Source organism: Coptis chinensis, chromosome 8 (assembly GCF_015680905.1).
Source record: "Coptis chinensis isolate HL-2020 chromosome 8, ASM1568090v1, whole genome shotgun sequence".
Taxonomy (NCBI): Eukaryota; Viridiplantae; Streptophyta; class Magnoliopsida; order Ranunculales; family Ranunculaceae; genus Coptis; species Coptis chinensis.
Window position 1 is genome coordinate 72,483,550 of NC_141463.1, and position 21,448 is coordinate 72,504,997.

A 21,448-nucleotide genomic window follows, 5' to 3' on the forward strand; every position below is an offset into this window, starting at 1 on the left:
AACTGCATGCATAAAATTGTTATCTTTCTCGATTTCCCAGGTACCAAATCAACATATTCCACCAAAAATACTTAAAACAACTTTAAAACGTAACATAATTACCTACAAATTGCAGTAAAAATTCGTCCTTACTTCTCCTCTTCAAGTTGCAACAGATTGACAGTTGAAAATGACAACAAATAGCACTTGCTATGAAGACTAACGCTAAAACAACATGAATTTATCAAACACGACCTAACACCATAACTCAACACAAAAAATGAAAGCTAGAGTATCTTTTCCCGCCTTAAAAATGAGAAAGCGCGAATTTTAGGGATGCAATCTGGACTGTTGATCGGAGTGAACAAGATGTTTACACGTGTCCTATTTTTCAAGGTCTTGTGAAGTCAAGGGCTATTTAGATAATTTTACACTCAAAAGAATAGTTTGGATATTTCATAAGAAGATAATGGTCAAACTGCATTGACTTAGACGGAGTCTGAGTAAGTCATATTCATCTTTGAAATGGGGGGAGTCTAAAAAACCCGTTTTTTTACTGTCCAATGTTGCAATTCAAACTCAGTTTCGATAAGAGCTTTTGGGGAACTGGGAGGAAATAGTTTCTTCACAACTCAACTTGAATGTCAAGTGAGACGTTTCTTTTGCAACCATTTGCTTTGTTGCCAAATGCCCACTATAACTGTCGTTGATAAATTGATTTACAAAAAAAAAAAAAAAATGCACTTTTATCCCCAACTTCACCCGAGATGATAACTAGAAAATCAGAAAGAGTCAGACGCTTGTGATTTTGAGAAATTGTCAGTTGCTGGAAATTAAGTATGTCCCATGCTCTCTTAACATAAAGCACATGCATTTTCTCAGGAAAATGAAGCAGCTCGAACGAACAATGAATGGTGCATATCAACGGTCAAGAAATTGAAAGAAGCCTCTCCATTAGGCCTAAAGGTTTCCTTAAGATCTGTGAGTCCCTTCTGAGTTCTGACACCCTTCTCCTTTTTTTTCATAACTACACGCTTTTGTGGTTTATAACCACATATACTGCCTACTACTTCAGATACGAGAGGGTAGAAATCAGACTCTTGATCAATGCCGTGTTCGTGAGTATCAGATGTCCCTTAAAGGGATTTCCAAACAGATCTCTAGAGATTTATGCGAGGTAATCGCCTTTAAATTTGAATAATGCTTTACATCTATGCTTTTCTATTATTTATTAGGGTGTTAGAGCACGATTGGTGGACAAGGACCTTGCACCCAAGGTATTGGCAACATATTTTCTCCTAATCACATGTATTCCATGTAAGTGGTGATTGCAGTTTTGAGTACAACATCCTTGTGGTGTTATATATGCAGTGGGATCCTTCGTGTTTGGACAACGTTATGAGAGAGATGGTTGATCATTATTTTTCTCTACTTGGTGAATCTGAACCCAAACTGGAGCTACTCACAAAAATTGCGAGAAGCGTTCTTCTGATTGGAGGCATACTGCAGGTTACTTATTCTTTACTTAACAAAATTTAAATGTAGTTCTTTTGTCTAGAATGAACGTTTGATGTATCATTGTTACAGATTTACGGGAAATGCCCTATGTTACTCTTGAAATGTTGTCCTATGAAATTTTATTCCTTAGTAATACACAGAGCTGTACACTGAGGCATCTGGGTCTTGCTTGTGATATATGTACATATTAAATGATATGTTGATATTTTTTAAATGAGATTTGCAGTGAGATGCCTGGACATAGATATGGCGACCGACACTGGTACTGGAAATAGAGATAGGACTCTTCATTTTGCAAAGTCTATGTGTATCCTAATTATATGTAACACTGCTCGACTTTAATCCTTTTGCATAAAGCAGTACGTTAATTGTTATTACAATCACATTAATTGTGCTTGGAATGCTTACTTTTCTGTAAGATACATTATTTGCTCTGTTGTTTTTTAAGCATCTATATCTGCTTTTAAGAGTTTTAGAAATGAGCATGATGACGATAATATCAAGTGTATAGTAGGTGTCAGTGTCTCTGTCATTATCCTTTTGGTAGGGCATATCATAGGATAGCTAGAGAGGTATTAACCCCGGTAGATATAATATGTGCTCCTTTTGTTTTTTCCCAGATAAGTAACAAGTGATAGTGCCCAAAGAATAAAATACTGGTACAGTAATATCCGGATGTTCTTAATACCCAAGTGAAATGGCATCCGATTAGTTACACTGTAGACAATCACCTAGGCTAGCAATTTGAAATTTGAAATAGTCTCTGTTGGGGCCTCCAAAGCTCCACTTTATACGGTAATGGAGGCCTACCAAAAAAGGTTTCTTTTTTTTGCCATAAAATTCAGTAAATTTCACCTCCCTCCATGATGATGTGACGATGTAATGCTGTAGTTGAGGTAAAACACGGTTCAGTAAATTTTCAGTAAATTTCACCTCCCTACATCTGCTTCTTACTCTCCATTGGATGTACCCCACGGTTTAGTCTGACTCGATCCACAGCTAGGCGCCTTGCTTTTTGCCCATTTAACCCGTACACGATACTACATGTTAAGGACGGTGGTGAACTAATTACATTTGTTGTTGCAGTGTTATCCAGACATGGAGATATGAGAAGATCCAACTTCAAAAACGATAATATGTTTCCAACCTCATACATCCTAGGCAAAGCTTAGTCTTTATCATGTCTCGTAGGTCTTCTCTATCCTTTGTGTTTATGCATTGATATTGATACTGATTTTCTTTCTTCTTTTTTATCATTTTTTTTGCATAGGTAAATTCATACTGTGATTGACGTTTTCAGATACTGATTTTCCGTTTAAAGATGTGAAATTGGATCTTCAAGCTGAAAAATATATGGAAGAAAATTTTGTGAATATGTTTGGAGTGGTGATTGCAGGCTTCCGAAGCTAAAACCTTACTTCTCAGATTCTTTTTCTAAATCCTATAAGAGAATAATTTTGTGGACATACAACTATTTACTGTCCACAAAACCTCATGTGTTGATTGGTGGAGAGCTGCCCACAAAAACTGTTTACCTGACCGGAAAAACTGTTTATGTGGCTCACAAAGTGTTTGGACCAATGAGAAGCTTCTGTTTTGGACAAGTCTGTCCACAAATTCGCTCTCATCCTATAACTAACATGGACTTCTTTAAATAAGGTTAAGGGATTTGAACCTTATTTAAATATTTCTAACAAGATTTTAAAAGTTTGTCTTGCAGCTTTTTGAGCTCTACGACCAGCTTAGAGTGCTTCTTGGTTAGGAGAGGAAAGGGTATTCTTTGCTGGGTTATATTCTATCTTTCAGGTCCTATTGCAAACTTTTACGTAGTGTTTTTGAATGATTATGTAGAAAAGGAAAAATAAAAAAATGTTGTGTTTTCTTTGGTATTTTCTCATGTTCGTATTTGGGATTATTTTAATAAAAAAATACATTTAGTTTTGAATGTTGCACACAATGCCCTTGAGGAAGCTCAAAACGTTGGTGAAAATTGGTAAAAGCGTTTTGAGCGTTTCTTTATGTACAGAACTGTTTAAAAACTCAATTTGTTGAAAATTATTCTAGACTAGATACTTATAGTGTGATATGGGATCCAATTTTTAAAAAAATTAGGGTGAACTAGTGTTACCCCCTTACTAGATGAGCCAATTAGGATTTTCCCTCCACTAGATGGGAAATTAGGGTCTCCCCCCTAAATACAAAAAAAAAATTTGGTCAACCCACTTTGACTTTTTTTTGTGTATTTAGGGGGGAGACCCCAATTTCCCATCTAGTGGGAGGGAAATCCTAATTGGCTCATCTAGTGGGGGGGTAATACTAGTTAACCCAAAAAATTAATAAACATTCAGGGATATCAGAACAAATTACATGTTAATTAATTTCATTTCTTGGATTACAAAATTACTGGATTTTTATTTTCTCACTAGTAATGTTACATTACAGCTCAAAATTACTGGACTTGGGTTGTTCCCGATCTTGTAAAGTTTCTTTGCATTGTTGTATCGAGCTCAAGCTTTCTAACCATATCTCATCTCCGACAGTTGAGTCATAATCATCATTGCGGTGCCAAGACCAATGGGCGTGTGTTTGGTTTAGTACCCTTAATCTGCCGTGTCCAAAGCTTGCCTCGTGAAACAATGAGATAGGAGGAGTGGGCTTTTTAAACCTTCAACATAAAGAGATGATGTCAATAGATTCATCAGTATTATTTCATAATAATAAGATAACTAAACAGAGACAAATTTACTTATAACATGTATCTCCCTTAGTTCTGTGGAAATGATTATACAGGTTCTAAACTATGGTCCTCTAAACTATTCAAGTTTGTTCAGTGGATGACTGATTAAATGTGAACTTTCATCAAATAATATAATGATCTAAATTATCGCCAATACTTACAGTAGGTGATTCTTTTAGCCAGGCATTTCAATATGTTTTATGATCCTTGAATTACAAGTACTTACATCATTGCAAGCCCTTCTCTATTTCCTCCATCGCCTATCGTGACATGCACAGGTCCGCATGAATTAGGCTCATTATCGAACACTCTTGTCTGCAAAGCAACGGCAACAGGCTCGCCAAGCGTTAGTTACTCAAAATTAAATTGTTAAAAACACAATGAAAACAATCATTCGTGAGAAGCAGAGAATTGACTTACAAAGCGTTCATAGGAATGAACATGCCCAGCAAAAACAAGGTCCACCCTCGCATTGTACAACAAGTGTTCCATTGCTTTTCTCATACTCTCTCCCTCTCCTTGATGAGCAGTATTAGTATTATACCATGGTGCATGAAGTAAAACCACTAACCATGGTGTTTTTTCTCTATTTACCCTGGCCAAATCAGCTACAAGCCATTTGTACTGAGCTGAACCAGCATCAAAATCAGCATAGGATCCTAACATTATAACATGGACCCCAGTAACATCAAATGAGTAGTACAGATTGGAGTTGGAACCACTCTCCTCAAACGGCATTAGCCACCTTGAGTTGTAGGCTACAAATGGGTGAGTATGGATTACAGGAAATGCTTCGACCTCGTGGTTTCCTTGAGTCACCATCCATGGACGCCGACTTGCATATGGCTCGACAAAACGTCCAAACGTGTCCCATAGAGGTTGTTGAGTATCAGCATATGACAGATCACCGGGTAGCAAAAGGACGTCATAGTCTGTTTTGTTGATGTGCAAGCAGGGTTGATGCTGTCCATTCTGTCTGTCCTAGATCACCTGTATGCAAACAAATTACATGGGAAGCATATATCAATACTCAATCTTGGGCCCTAGTTGAATGTAATTATAGGATCAAGGTTTGAATTGACAACTGAGCTAGTTCATAGGTTGATGCTTAAAGCAATACTTCTACTAACTTTATGTCCTTAACGAATGGTTGTTGCTTCAAAGAAAGAAGAACCTTTGCATGGTTTAGGATAACTACCTGCCACAGCAAATTCAATGGGGAAACTTAATGGAGGCGTTCTGAAGGAGAATTCTTTCCCAACTCCACCACATCTATAGTAATAAGTCACATCGGATTCTAATGGCCCGATCTTAACATGATGAATCTTGCCTGATTTGTAAAAGAAGTAACGGTATGATGTATGCTCCCCTGTGACCGATACTTCGTATTTCCCTGGAATTTTACCATATTCAACCTTTGGTGAAACATCTTTATCATCTGTAACCCATGAAACTCTCATGTGATCTCTTCCCACAAGTGAAACGTGAACCTGAAAAATACAAAAAAATAAAATAAAAAACAAACAGTACTCGAATCAGTTTGTGTATGGCTGAATTACAAGTGGTATGCGACTCAACTATACGTGTTATTCGATTTTTACTCATATGGATAAGGCAAGTAGATAAAATAGAACCTCATGTTTAACCCTGAACAGAGTTATAGTAAGAGAACCTGCTGAGGATGCGATTCTGGGTGATCATCTGGAGTTGCTATGATACTCCGTGGAGGTGGTCTAACATATTCAAAAGAAACCTGTGAATGAACAATAATTTGATCACAGAAGATGAAGATGACTAGCAAGACTAGTAGCATGAACTGAAAATTCTCCATTAAGAAGTATAAATTGCAACTTGCAATATCTGACGATGCTTAGTTACCAAAAGAGAAATATCTGATGATGGTTGTGAGGGCTTAAAAGGAACGTATTCAGGAGCTGTTTTGAAACTTGAAAAGAGGACAACATGTAAAGCAATTCAATGGCGTCAAGGGAGTCCCTCCTCATGCTTTCAGCAATGCCTTGCTGCATTGTATTTTAGCCAGTCGTCTTCATGATAACTTCAGAACATATGGCCTTGTCTCATTTAGACATAGCAATCAAGAATTTGTTAGTTTGTTAGACCGGCCATGCTTTGAGCGTGACCCATAATTTTTTGGACCATCTCTACATTAATTTCACGTCATATCCTTGATTCCTTGTCCTATATTTTTCTAGCTTTCCTCTCTTCCTTTTAAAACTGTAATAAGTTAATTAATGTGTCGGCCTGGAAAGAGTAACGCTGGCTGCATCAACAGGAGTAGACTGTATATAGAAAAGAGGAAAAACGAAGAAATAAGAAGAGTAGAAGGTAAGATGTCGAATGATCCGAAAACAACTAGTCAACCCTTTATAATGCCCGGACACAGTACCAATGTCGAGTATCGACGGGAATGGTCTGTTAACACCTTCAGTTTCAAAACATTAGTTTGTAGTTCTATGTATGCTTACATGATTCCTTTTCACTTTTTCTCTCCTCTTTCTGGCTTCCATCTACATACTCAGGGTTGTATGCAACACTGAGTTGATTGTTGTTTTCCCAACTTGTGTCCACTTTTACTGAAAATCCTGGCTCCATTACTACTCGGAGGGCTTCTCAAGCATTCTGCCTTTGTTGATCAAGCTGTAGCAGCCACATTGTGTTTAATGAAAGGGGGGATACGCTAATAAGCTATCAAGTCTATTGACAACCAGATTCACTCGTGAATTACCATGCTTGGAGAAATTATGGAGCAGGGACGAAAAGTTCACATAACAGTTTCAGATGATGCTAGTAGAGCAGCTGACCAGCTCACTACTCTACCATATGTAGTTCAGTGCTTGTATACCAACTACAACTGCAAACCTATTGGGTTGATGAGTATCGGAAGATGTGAGAAATTTTCAGTGGATAAGTTTCAAAATAATTTTGGGTGAACTAGTATTACCCCCCACTAGATGAGCCAATTAGGATTTCCCCAACTGGCAAAAATTGATGGGTCTCGGAAGATGTGAGAAATTTTCAGTGGATAAAAAAAAAGTCAAAGTGGGTTGACCAATTTTTTTGTGTGTCTTTTCTAGGGGAGACCAAAAAAAAGTCAAAGTGGGTTGACCAAAATCTATTTGGAAATCCTAATTGGCTCATCTAGTGGGGGGTAATACTAGTTAACCCAATAATTTTTTGTCATAGTTGCACTTTGCTCCTAATATACTGGTACAACGTACTTCAAAAAACACAACGCTCTGATGAAGTTATGTAAGTAAATTATCATTTCATACAATAACGCAGAGAAATAAGTTCCCATTACATCTTCAACAATGTCTACAGTTATAATCCATGGATGCTCAAATTATAGAAAGACTGAAGAACGTAAAAGAACACGTGCTCCACCTAACAATATACGCCAGGAATTCCCATGATACAAACATGCAGATATACTTAATTACGACCAATGTAAGATTGGGACTGACCATCAAAAGCTACCAAACAGCCTTAATTATGTCAAATGAAGGTGATGGATTCCTTTTTTCTGAATTACATGTAATCTCGATCTGAGAAGTGAAACCCCATAATTGCAGCTCAGTCTGACACGAGATCTGACTATCCAAAATGAGATTGTGAAGAGTTTCACCTGTACAGCGGCACTAAAACTGCAAGTCATCATACAGAACTACTCTAAAAATGATGGAAACGCAATCATAATTCATAAAGGTAAACATGGGCAAGCAAGAAAAAGGTTTAAACTATTATTTGAGACCTATCTAAGGCAAGATCAGGCTATGAAACCTCCCATATTTGCGAACCTAGCACAGCTATACTGTTCCAGAAAAGCAACTTCATTTGCTACCACTGCTCCAAAAAAATAAATATATGATGTACATTTGCAACATCAAAAGTTTACAGTAAGAACAACTTCACAACATCCAGTCACTGAGCTTCTTCATAGAAAAGTTAATTGGCTTAGTTCATCACAAATTTCCGTGGGTCTTTCATTCGAGATTGTGAAGAAGTTCATTAGTCCCAGGGGAGAGGATTCAAGCTGGGGTAAGCTCAAGAAGCACAAGGCTTAGTGTAGAAGAAAGCATATGCACCTTACTATACATAGTAGTGGTATAGGGGTTATTGGCTTAGTTCATCACAAATTTCCATGGGTCTTTCATTCGAGATTGTGAAGAAGTTCATTAGTCCCAGGGGAGAGGATTCAAGCTGGGGTAAGCTCAAGAAGCACGAGGCTTAGTGTAGAAGAAAGCATATGCACCTTACTATACATAGTAGTGGGGTTATTGTCATTGTTTAAAACAACCCCCTATTGTTGGGCATGTGTCTATGATTATTTCAGTTTTTTTCGATCTTACAAAATATAAACTGTACACACCCGCTTGCATCTTTCGCAAAAGAAAAAGTCCACATGCTTCATATGCACACCAAACGATATTGGTAATCTAGAATACGTGCAATGATAGCCTCAAGTCATCAATGAATGTGACAAATATACTAAGAACAATGAAATGGTAAAAGAAAGAAAAGACTCATACCAAGATTTATAATACAATACAACATATGTCTTTCTCTACAAAGGACTAATCCCAAGAACGAAGAGCACAGCAATCATAAGTAGGGTTGTCAATGGATCGGTTTGGGTCGGATTCTGGAAAATCCAAAACCGAACCGATAAGATAATTGGGTACCCGAACTGAACTGATAATATTATATTTCATCCGAAACCAAACCGATAAGATATATTACAAACTGAAACCGAACCGAAAACTATAAAATCAATTAAATCCTAAATCAAATCAATTAATTTTAGTCTCACAATTGATAAAACTTGTACAAAATTAATCATAAATATTACTAAAATGCCATCTTATCGGTTTGGGTTTATATCGGTTCAGTTCGGTGGAGGACAAACTAAATTTCCAAAACCCAAACCATCCAAACCATTTTTTATCGGTTTGGATCAGGTCGGTTATTGGGTTATCAAAACCCATTGACAGCCCTAGTCATAAGAGACAAGGCTAGGCATCTTGGCACATTACAAGAGACCAAAATGTGATGAAGATACGCTGACTTGGAGGATTTTGGTCACAGCTAGGATACACTGTTCAGCAAATATTTGCAGGACCTATTCAATGAAATGAGAGGGAGGGTGAGGAGAGAGAGAGAAACTCACCAATACAAGAGGAAGAAAACAAAATACAAGGCCTCCTCTCTATGTTCACACTTCACAGAAGTCAAGCTGGCCTATATTTGAAGACTGATTCATTTCTCATTTTCCAAATTGACCTATATAGGAAGGGCCAAAGATAACTTCCATATGTAGTAGACGTTGGTGATACCACCTCTCTATGCATAAAGCAACCGAGAATGTTCCGCTACGCCATAAGTCTTTACATCTAATAAACTATATGGCTCCTCAGATTTATTGAAGAGCAATTTACTAATCAGACCTAGATAATTAATAAGAAAAATAGACATGTTCTTAGAGTTTGAGAAACTACACCTGGGAGCTTCTGCAAGTGGTCGTTAATCTCTGAAAACCTGTTCATGAAACTCGTGCTCAAATCAATCAAAGCTATCCAACACATCAGAACATAACGCAAGGCATGAAACTCAAACAAAAGGCCCACGATCGATCTATACCGACATGCCTAATTTACTGCTAGATTTAAGTAAAAACACTGTGCAATTGAAGAAACGTGTCACTAAGTGGTAAAGTTTGAATGTGAATTCCATTATGTGGACCAAAACCTTGACTCCATCTTCTGGGTTACTGCAATACGCTTTACGAGCCAAAAAGCATTTGATAATTCAGATTTAAATTTTACAATTAGTAATGCCCTGCACAAACTTCGCTAGTACAGGACCTTCAGAAGAGAGAGCTCTACAATCTTTCTTTCCTTTTTTCTCTCTCTTGCAAGTTTAATGAAATATTGTTACAACATGGTCAGAACTCAATTTACATAACTCAAAATGTTTTAACTGGGCAAGGGAGACTTCAATGATATATTAGCACCGGAGGAACCTTGAACTTATCCGGAAGGAAAGGTATTACCTGTGGTCTTTCAACCAAATCGTGGTAAAACGCATACTCTGCTTCATAATCGTGCAAATGAAGCTCAGCCTTCTGATTGGAATGATAATGATGTTTTGCTAATGCTGATTTTCCGAACCCAAATATACTCACCCTATCACAAATCCCCAACGCGAGCATCACAGCCTGCATCCCAGAAGAATAATGGAACATGCTTCCATCATGGCTAGGTGCCCATTCTTCCGGAGATTTACTTTTCTCCTCCACAAACTGTTTCAATGAATAATACTTTACAATCCTAGCACACAAGACATCAAGGCGAGCATCTGTAATGAGCAATGGAGCCTTGTGAGAAGAATTACAGACTGTGTAGTCCATAAAATGGGCAGCCTGGCACATGTAAATTACCATTGGAACTGTTTCACCATATGGATGACAGAAGCAGCCTTCTCTCCTAGCACAAATGTGCAATATATTACTATTCACAAATGAGATGCTAGTTTTTGATCCTACACTCTGTTCAAACCCCTTGGTACGAGCATTGTTCAACCGGATTACAATCTCATGACTATCAATCAACTCCCCATATTCTGTTTTCAGTAAAATGCCACTATTCCCAACAACTGCACACGAAGCATACCGATTCAAATTCCCAAAACCATAATGCTTATCAAGCGGCCGTTTCACAAGATCCACCAACTGCAACATAATTTCCGGTTGAAACCGTTTATTCCTAAACCAATCACGAAGAACCCTCCGAAACTCAAACCACTTTCCAAAAAACCTAGGTGACCTCAGACTATTCAACATTACTCCATCATGTGGTCTAACTCTTATCCCATGATGATTCTCTCTTCTCCAAAACGAAATCGATCTATGCCGCCCCTGACCACCAAAATTCCCTTCAAGTATATGTTCAATCTCTTGCTTCACTTTCTCTTCTCCAATATCAATCGCCGCAAACTTAAGCAACGTTGAATTAAACACCGGCTCCAACACCCTCCCCACTGATAAATCATTCTCTAAACTAAAACCCCTTCTAACTACAACCTTACAACTCAATGTAGTTGCAGTCACAACCACAAGAACAAGACCAAACAACAAATGTAAAGACCTTTTCATCATTAAATCTCCAGATAACTTAAACACTGTTACTACTAAACTTGGTAAATTAAAGTAACAGTTCTTCTTAACTTCACCATTTCCAACAAACACTTGCATCACAAAAAAGATCCTAACTTTAAGTTATGAAAACCCAAGTTGAAGTACAAGGAATGGATCTTGATATATAAACAATACCATTTCTTTATTAAACACAAACCCAGCTAAGTAAATGAAGTTTAAAATGAGTCAAGTGATAAAATAAGTAGGAAAAGGAAATAGTAGAGAAAGAGTAAAGTGTAACACCTTTGAGGGCATGAAGAAAAAAGATTCGAGATTCTCTCCTGGGAAGCTGACGCTGATATCACTGAAAACGTGTTACTAGTGTTTTGGAGAGACCAAACATTGTTGTTTTGTTGTTGTTCTTTTACTTTCGAAGACTTGTTAATGATTGGTTGATTGTGTGGTCCGCGTCACATTATTCTTGTGGTGTTTAATTTGTTAATGACGTTGATTTGAAGTTGAGAGTAGGTGGACGGATGAGATTCGTTGGGTGTAGAAAGTATTTTAGTAATGGAAGTAGGTGATTGTAGTGAGTAGCGTCGGTTGAATTAGTTAGTTGTTTAATGTAGTTAAAAGTTTAATTAGGATCATAGGATGGTTGTTAGTCTGCGGTTTGCCTTGCCTAGATCTGCAACTGGAAACCAATAGGTTTTCAGATTTTCTGGTGGGGCGGGGGGCGAGCTGTCAAAAGTACCTTCGTGTTCATTAAATTGATCTACAATATTAATTGAGGAGATTTTTGGCCTAATAACATAAGGGTCCTATTACTGACGATGTTGGGCAGATTTAAAAAAAAAAACAATTATTACAATTATGTCATTGGTTTAAAAAGTCAAAAAAAAAATAAATATTTCAAATGTGTCATTGGTCTCAAAAAATTAAATTCGAAAACCCCAAACTTAAACGACCGGCTAGGTCGTTCATTGTGCAAACCCAACGATATGGCCACACCGTTTGAGACTTGTGACCACATCGTTGGGGACTCAGTCCAAACGGCTTGGCCATATCGTTCGAGACTTAGTCTAAACGGTGTGGTCACACCGGTCCAAAGACCAAAAAACAAAATTTTATATTTTTTCAAAGTTCAAATTCCAAACGGTGTGGAGTTCAAATCCCAAACGGTGTGGCCACACCGTTTGGACTAAGTCTCAAACGATGTGGCCAAGTCGTTTGGGTTTAGTTCAAACGATAATGGCGACACCGCTGATCGGTATCCGTTTAAGCCACAGGGTTTTGGGTTTTCAATTTTTTGGGACCGTTTGGCACAGGGTTTATAATATATATTTATATATATATATATATATATATATATATTTTTTTTTTTTTTTTTTGGGACCAATGGCATACTTATAATAATTGTTTTTTTTGTTGGAGTCTGCCCAACACAATATGGGGTCTGTCAATAACAAATACCTTTTTTAGTACCCATTTTTAAATGGTTCTTAAAAATAGAAATCATAAGAGCATTTGCAATGCAGGTGGATAAGGGGGGTTTGTGACTATAGTCACCAGTTTTGTTGAAAAAAAGTGTGCAATGCAGAAGTGAAAAACTGGTGATTATTTTTCCTAGTTGAAATCAAGGTGAAATCTTCCACCGAGATAGTGACTAATTTGTTAACTTCGGAAGGGATTTTGGATTCTGTCTTGTGTGTTTTTTTCGATTTTTTTTTTCGGACAGAATGTTTCATTCCGTCTCGCGTGTTTTTTTTATTTTTTTTCGGTTTTTTTTTAACTTTAGACAAAATACCATACGGGATATTACATTCCGTCTCGATCAAAAAACTTCCAGACATAATCTAACATCTTGTCCGAGATTTTTTTTTTCACCTTTGCATTGCACAGCTTCACTTTTTTTTTTACCGTTTTGGTGAAATGAGGAGGAATAAGTGGAGGTGAATAAGGAGGGATTATTTTGACTTGCATTGCAAATGCTCTAACCATTATATTTTCTACCGGTTGTGGTTTGGTACCCATTGACACCCTTAGTTGTTTCTGTTAGGTATTTGTTATTGATAGACCCCTAAAAAATCGGATCATATAGAACCAGAATCAAATGGTTTTTTAAACAAATGAACTGGACTAGAACCGAATGAATGTTATCATTTTTAACATAAAAAATATTAAAATAAAATATATAAAAACTTTAAATGGTCATTTAAATATGATTAAATTCTATTTATTAGTGTAATATATAGTTTTCATGGTATTTAATGTTATAAATAATATAAAAATATAGCTTACAATCTTAAATATATGGTTCTATTTAATTTATTATTGAATGACATAATTACTTATATCAATATTTAAAAAGTGACTCATTCGTGCGTTATTGTTGAGTTTTTAGTACACATTTTTTAATAAGACCAATAAAAAATATGTGTAAATAATGAATATCTTAAGAACCGAAATGAATAACCGAAACCGAAAATACCCGCTAGAAACCGATAGTTATCGATAAGATTCCACTATTTCAACAGCTATAAAGAACCATAACCCGGAACTGCAAAATTAAATGAACTAAGAACTTAACCGGACCAAAATTGGACTGTTGACAACCCATAGAAACAACAAGACAAATCACCCTTAAAATTTATGGCCTTTTAGCTTTTCTCCAGTAGGTAGGAACTTCCATACGAAGACTTGAATATATATATTGCAAGCTGGAGCTCCAAACGCATTTGAGGGAATTTGAGGACTTGAATGTGATCCCCCTTAGAAATGCATTTGTATGTTGATTTAATCATTCTTATTCCATCCCTAGCCATATGAAATTATCAGATAAGAGTATAAGACACTAGGTATGATATGAATCAAATTAAACTAATGAGATCCTATAAAAGTTAAGTTCCAAGTGCAAGTACTTGGCTGGATAATGTGGCTAACTTTGAGATTATGATATAAAGGATTTTGAGGGAGAGAATGCTTAAGAGTAACAGATTTCTCGTTAAGGACAATCCAAGGATCGTGAAAAAGGAGGATTGAGGATCCATCCCCAACTGTCATACAAGAGTTATCTTTCACCACCAGGGCCGGCTCAAGCCTAGATGTGGCCTTAGGCGACCAATCCAAGTGAGGCCTTTTTTATTTTAAAAGTTTATTGAAAAATTGAAAGTAGTGTGTGTGAGAGAGATGTTGAGAAGGAGAGACGTTGATTAATATGTATTTAATATATCTTTAATTAGTTAAGTTGATAAAAAGTGGAAAAGGCGCCATAGAAAGTGGAGATTTTTGCATATATTGTGGAATTTTATATTTTATTTTGATTCTTTCTAATTAAGATATCTAACTAAATGAGGACACTCCCACAAATATTAAGACAACTACGCACTAGCAACCATTAGATTCATCCTATAACTCCGAGATGCAAATTGTGTAGTGGTCTATTGGATTAAACTTTCTTCAAACCAATTCACTCCTAAGATTTAGTGCGTGGGGAGAAAGCAAATAGACTCCTACTATCTTTTTTTGTTTATTTTTTTCTTTATAAAAAATGGTAATATCAAATTTATGTAAGGAGAAATAAGAAAATTTGGAGGCCTTCTAAATTTGAGGCCTTAGGCGGCCGCCTAATTCGCATTATGGATGAGCCGGCACTGTTCACCACCTCCAAGTGCTTCTGCATACTCCCCTCCGGAAGTATGAGCAATCTTCTAGCCTCAATTTGCTATATCAATTTGTTGTATCTTTAAGTCTCCACCATTTACTATATGGCCTTAGAAATAAGCTTATTGGTTTTTCATAAACTTCCAAGCATGCTTGACAAGAAAGGCAGAGTTCATATGTATGGATTTTCTAAATCCTAGTCCACCAGAAGGCTTTTGGTGCACATAATCTATCCCAACTGGTAGTATGCAAAGATTTTGCATCTTCGCGATAACCACCGCACCCTATCTATATATTAGAACATAGTAATATCACTTACAAAGTTGGAAATACTAAGGGGAAGTTGAGTCCATGAGGCTCTTTTTATAGCCCAGGAAGCAATCTAATGTGCCAACTTATTCCCAGTTCCCCTGATCCAACAAAATTTGTAGTCATTAATTCCTGCAACTAGAGTTTTAATATGATATACAATGGAAGAAACTTTCCAACCTACATCAGCTACAGTACTATCAGCCAATACTAGCAAAACACTTCTGCAGTTACCCTCGAAAATGACATGTTGTAGACCCATCTATATTGCCAAAGATCGCAGCCTATCTACGTGCCCTATGTACTTTCGGCTTGCTTTCGGCCCTCAAGAAGAGCAAAGAAAACACTTGTATGCAGTCCCTTGGATGCTCCCATCTCCAGCACGACAAAGGGCCACAACAGCTCTGCGACCCGTATTCTTGTCAAAAGCACCATCAAAATTCAGGTTATACCAAGGGGGCGAAGGCGGAAACCAAATACTAGCTTCCTCATTCAGGGAGCCAAGTAATTGGCTATTATTGATATCAGAATTAAACCTTACATAAGCTACTTCACATTTTGTACTTATGAGTATTGCATTGTGTAGCATTCTATTCACCCTTGGTTCATGGTGTTCCATCTTTGCCTTGTTGCAACTCTCCCAGATCTGGTACAACAATAAGAGGCAGTAAATATCTTTTCTTCTTAAATATTCTTCGGTGCTATCACACCAGCAAATGAATTCTTGTAGCCAATCTCTGACAGACCAATCGCTATGAAGATCAACATGTATCATGGATTCAGAGACATACCATACTCGTTTAGTCCACTCACATTTGAAAAATAAATGCTCAGCTGTTTCGATAGCCTTGTTGCAGAGTATACATGAAACATCTCCCTTGAACTTGTATTTATCTAGAATATCCCCGAAGGCAACCCCCATATACAATTTCCAGAGAAATAATTGAGTATTAGCAGCAATTTTAAGTTTCCACAACTTCTTGAGCACCTTAGGATTGAAGGAAGAATTAGTCACCAACTCATCTTGCTTAGTAAGAAACCTATATGCAGTTTTGACTGATAACTTGCCATTTCTAGACGCCGGCCATATGATTTGATCAGTGATAAGGCTTGGTCTGATAATAATAAGGTTATGGAGTTCTTAATTGGATCAGGAAACAATTCTCCCAAGTCCCAATCGATTTTGGTTCCATGAATGGGACAGAGGGTTGATTACTTATTATATATAGATTGATATCGCCTGGGCTACTATTTGTATAAGATCACTTCTCCTAACTTTAGAAATAAATTTGGCCTTCTAGCCTAATATTCCCCTTTGTATCTTATCCACTAAGAATTCAAAGTTTTCACTCATCTTTACTGATAAAACAGTTGGTACTCCCAGATAAGTTTTCACTTCTTTTACTTTAATTTATAGATCTTCGTGATTCACTTCTGATGCTTTAGGTAGACATCACTACTGGAATACATACTTTTTTTTTTTCCAACTCATTGCTTAGTTAGATGCCTTGCAATAGTCTTGGATAATAGTTTGGGTTAACGAGCATTACCCCCCCCCCCCCCCCTCTAAATGGGAAATTAGGGTTCCCCCCTCAAATACACACAAAAAAACACGGTCAACCCAGGTTGACTTTTTTTGTGTGTACTTAGGGGGGAGACTCTAATTCCCTTGTAAGAGGGAAATCCTAATTGGCTCATTTAGTATGGGGTAATACTAGTTAACCCTAATAGTTTTCATGTTATAAACTTTTTCAAAAAAGATGCTTTATGCCCTGTTTAATTGGTATTTGGTAGCGTGTATAGCCCAACCTATTCATGGGTTCGGGTGCACTATCTAGTTTTTATGTTTGGTTCCTGTTTTTTGGGCCCAAGTCAGTAGATCATATGCTACTAAGTGGTTGGCCCAACCTTAAAAGTCGGCATAATAATGGTATCCATATGGAAAGGTCGGATTATGCTCTACTGGTCCAGATCAACAAAAAATTAAATTTATAAATAAAAAAGAAAAGTATCTCAAGCTCACAAAAAAATAAAATAACAAGTTTGATGTCTTCTTCTTCCTCACCCCTGAGGTTCTCTTAAGTATCCACTTTGAAACAAACAATTTTGTACATAACCAATTTCAAATTTTAAATAAGAATAACAAAACTATTTCAGGTACAATCGGGGATTAATCATTTGGGGTTTTGATTTGAAAAATAGTTTCAATGGGTATATAAATAAGTTCTATTTCATGGAAAGAATGACCAAACTTCAAGAATTTGTTTCTTATAATATTTAGATAGACTTTGGGTTTGATGATTAGTTGAATTAATCAGTTAGAAATTGGGTACTAATATGAAAAATGTTGTTTGCTTTTAGAGTTTTATTTGGGTTCTATGTAATTTTAAACATCCCTATTGATTGATAGTAGAACTTATTATACCAATTTCAATGGATTTTGATGGTATTTCAAATTCTTTTTAAATTGTCTTATTAAATTTTTTGTTTTATTATTATTATTATTATTATTATTATTGTTGTTGTTGTTATTTTAATTTTCAATTTATATATATATATATATATATACACACACTCATATACAGTAATTTTCTAAAAAGTAGCTATTTAAGTTAACTTAAAATAAGTACGTACGTAAAACTTTGCCTACAAAATGAATTCAAACCTAATTTTTTTGTGGTTATGAAGCACTCACCATAATGATTATTTTCCCAAAATTTCAGCTAATTTGAAAACCTCTAACATAGATAAAAATTGTTGACATCTTTAAAACGAAATCTAACGGTTCAAAAATGTTGAATTTTTGTAATTGTTTTTTGCCAATGTTAGAGGTTTCCAAATGAGTTGAAATTTTATAGAGATGATCTTAATATTGAGTATATCATATCCACAAAAAAATAGGTTTAAATTCATTTTGTAGGTGAAGTTTTACATATGTACTTATTTTAAAGTTAACTTAAATAGCTACTTTTAAGATATGATATATATATACATAGTCCTTCTCTTATACTTCTAAGATCCGGCCTATATATAGGCCGGATCTTAGAATTACATACTTATTTTAAGTTAAAATAAGTATGTAAGTAAAACTTTACATAGAAAATGAATTTAAACCTAATTTTTTGTGGATATCATCTACTCCCTATAAACATCATCTCTACAAAATTTCAACTCATTTGAAAATCTCTAACTTAGGCAAAATGTGATTGCAAAAATACTATTTTATGGACCGTTAGATTTCTTTTTAAAGATGATAACAATTTTTAGCTAGGTTAGAGGTTTCCAAATTGGCTCAAATTTTGTGGAGATGATCTTTATAGTATGTATGTAATACCCACAAAACATTAGAGTTGAATTCATTTTCTAGGTGATGTTTTACTTACATACTTATTTTAACTTTAAAATAAGTATGCACTTTTAAGATCGAGGCCTGTGTATATCTCATTTGGAAACCTCTAACCTAGCTAAAAATTGTTGTCATCTTTAAAAAGAAATCTAACAATCCAGAAAATAGTATTTTTGCAATCATCTTTTGCCTAAGTTAGAGATTTCTAAATGAGTCGAAATTTTGTAGAGATGATGTTGATGGTGAGTAGATGATATCTACAAAAAATTAGGTTTGAATTCATTTTCTAGGTGAGGTTTTACTTACGTACTTTTTTTTTAACTTAAAATAAGTATGTATTTCTAAGTGGAATATATATATATATATATATATATATATATATATATATATATATATATATATATTAAGTGGAATTTTTATTGATAATGATAATGAATTTTACAAATAATTAGGACAAACATGCAACAAGTTGTGCTGCAAGTCCTTTCTGAATAGCAAATCCTATCATTCTAAAAACAAATTCGTTATAACCAGCTATCATAACATTACTGTCCATAACTTTATGAAGTCTCTTGAGGAGCTTAACAGACTGTTGTTCAAAGAAACCGGAAGTGTCGAAATTAAACGGAATGAAACAATGTTGGTTATCCCTACAAGCTTTCTCATGTTTTTCCATCTTCCTTGTTGCTACTCTCTTAGCTGTTTCTCCCACCTCAAAGTCACCATTTCCCAACCCTACCAACATAGAGACTCTAGTTACATCAACACATGCATGTTTTAAACCAACTGTAAATCAAGACATCCGCAAGCCAAAGTGTCGATCTGCCTTCATTCGGATTAGTGAGAAAGTTAACAGGAGCTTCTTTATTCACTTGTACTCCAGCCCCTCCAAAATACATCACACAAAATGTCTCTAATATGATCATGTAGGTATTTAAAACCCGAAAAATGTCTACAATGTGTTGTATGGTCCCCATAAACATCTAGTCTACTCTTTTTGCATATCGAGCAAAGACCACTATCAAAGTACAGAGGAAACATAAGACGATACTGGAGAATGGCACGATACTCCACCTGTGACATACGCTGTCCAAATCTCTTCATCGGAATAGCAAGTAGAAAATCTTTTGCATGTTCTGATTGCAAGCATCCAATGACTGCTTTCTGACGAGTAGATAACTCAAACTCCCTCTCAAGAGTAACAACAATCTTATCGTAGAAAGCTTCCGCCAAAACTTTTTGTGGTTTTGAGGGGACGGTAACATTCACAGCCAGAGAATCAAAGTCAAAATTAGGAAGACAGAGACGCAATGCACTGGTAGCATCATCAAGGATCTCACCCATAGGCACTGGACCACAACTCCTAAGAATGTGGTTATGAAGCTCTAAAGTCTGATAACGGGAGGCCACAAAAGCAAAAAACAGAGACATCAAATGCACAATAGATACCTAACCCACCAAGGCGTAATGGAAGCGTCGTTAAACGCCACTACAAATCCCCGAAGCCAGGACCATCAGAAACTATAATACCCTGCAGAATCATTTTATTTATTTATTTTTTTTCAAAATAGTTAATGTATTACACAATCCAACCACAACCAAACATTCAACAAGTTAAAGAAAAATACTTCTACGCTACTCTTGTCTTGGTTGCACAACTACTAAATATGTGTATCTTTGCGCAGTGTACGTATCAAGTAGCTATTGCCAAATAGACCCTTACAGAATCGCGAGGACATGTTATCACACTATTAATAAAATAGAGAGTAAGTGAAAAGGATAAAAGTCTCGTTTTAATCACTCATAAAACCAATCAATTTTTTAAAATCAAGCACTGAAAAAGATCTTGATGTAAAAAGTCAAATTACTATTACATAAAATAAAAAATGGCTCGGCCCAACCAAGACCCGACTTATTTGGTATGTACAATCAATAGACCATTACCTATTAGGGTATATTGCACTATTCATTGTTCATACCAATTTATTTAGCAAAAAGTAACTAACTCTCAAGGACAAAAAGGAATAAAAAATCACTCTCAAACCCACATTTTTTTTTTATAATCACTCACAAGGACTGGGTTGATTTTAGGACCTTGACACAAAATTAAAAATGGCCCTAGTGGTAAAAAGTCAAGTTTACTCCTTATGCAAAATAAAAAAATGGCCCGACCCAACCAAAACTATCCTTGTTCATATTTCAACATAGCGTGTGATTAGTGAGAACACCTATTGGAGTATGAACAATCACTGTTCATATTTCAACATAATGTATGATTAGTAAAAACACCTATTATAGTATGAACAATCATTGTTCATACATATTTTGGGGTATGGACAATCATTGTTCATTCATACCTCAATATGAGCTATGAACAATCACTATTCATTCATTAACATAATGCATGATCAGTAAGAACACTTATTGGAGTATGAACAATCATATTTAGGATATGTTCATATCTCAACACGAGCTATAAACAATCTCTATTCATACCTCAACATAATGTATGAGGTATGTTCACTTATTTAGAGTTTATACCAAATCGACATAAGAGCATTCCCAATGCAGATAAATATCAAGGGGATGTGACAATATTCACCTCCAAATGGTCAAAAATCTTTGTCCAATGTAAAGGTGAATATCAAGGTGACTATTTCCCTAAGTCAAAACGAGAGTAAAACCTTCAACTGAGATAGTAGCTGAGTTGAGAACTTCGGATGAGATGTTTTATTCTGTCTTG

The 21,448-nt window shown here is 35.8% G+C and overlaps 3 protein-coding genes and 1 long non-coding RNA gene across 13 annotated transcripts; 1 reads left to right on the forward strand and 3 right to left on the reverse strand.

Annotated features, from left to right (window-relative positions):
* Positions 1–484: 484 nt before the first annotated feature.
* On the forward strand, positions 485–3,386 carry LOC147482848 (uncharacterized). Of its 5 annotated transcripts, none has more exons than XR_015203553.1 (4): positions 485–960; positions 1,055–1,256; positions 1,351–1,488; positions 1,724–3,386. It is a non-coding gene; the product is annotated as an uncharacterized LOC147482848 (long non-coding RNA). The 5 variants fall into 5 exon arrangements; XR_015203552.1 differs by having other exon boundaries at positions 2,584–3,386; XR_015203551.1 differs by having other exon boundaries at positions 1,351–3,386.
* Positions 3,387–3,852: 466 nt separating this feature from the next.
* LOC147482849 (purple acid phosphatase 22-like) lies at positions 3,853–6,283 on the reverse strand. 2 transcript variants are annotated; one of them, XM_086575535.1, is made up of 6 exons: positions 6,113–6,273; positions 5,907–5,987; positions 5,433–5,724; positions 4,655–5,224; positions 4,461–4,549; positions 3,853–4,162 (listed from the first exon to the last, which is right to left on the reverse strand). In XM_086575535.1, the coding sequence occupies exons 4-6, from the start codon at positions 5,054–5,056 to the stop codon at positions 3,934–3,936; spliced, it is 720 nt and encodes a 239-aa protein (XP_086431661.1). In that variant the 5' UTR covers positions 5,057–5,224; positions 5,433–5,724; positions 5,907–5,987; positions 6,113–6,273; the 3' UTR covers positions 3,853–3,933. The 2 variants fall into 2 exon arrangements, with proteins under 2 accessions (XP_086431661.1, XP_086431662.1); XM_086575536.1 differs by having other exon boundaries at positions 5,907–6,283.
* Positions 6,284–7,500: 1,217 nt separating this feature from the next.
* Positions 7,501–11,807, reverse strand: LOC147482850 (Glycosyltransferase family 29 (sialyltransferase) family protein). Of its 5 annotated transcripts, none has more exons than XM_086575533.1 (3): positions 10,305–11,807; positions 9,753–9,790; positions 7,501–7,880 (listed from the first exon to the last, which is right to left on the reverse strand). In XM_086575533.1, exons 1-2 carry the CDS (start codon positions 11,502–11,504, stop codon positions 9,776–9,778), a joined length of 1,215 nt encoding a protein of 404 aa, XP_086431659.1. In that variant the 5' UTR covers positions 11,505–11,807; the 3' UTR covers positions 7,501–7,880; positions 9,753–9,775. The 5 variants fall into 5 exon arrangements, with proteins under 5 accessions (XP_086431659.1, XP_086431660.1, XP_086431658.1 ...); XM_086575534.1 differs by having other exon boundaries at positions 7,501–7,893; XM_086575532.1 differs by having other exon boundaries at positions 7,501–7,899.
* A 3,877-nt stretch (positions 11,808–15,684) lies between these two features.
* LOC147482851 (uncharacterized) lies at positions 15,685–16,281 on the reverse strand. Its single transcript, XM_086579438.1, has one exon. It carries the CDS (start codon positions 16,279–16,281, stop codon positions 15,685–15,687), a length of 597 nt encoding a protein of 198 aa, XP_086435564.1.
* Between the last annotated feature and the right edge of the window lie 5,167 nt (positions 16,282–21,448).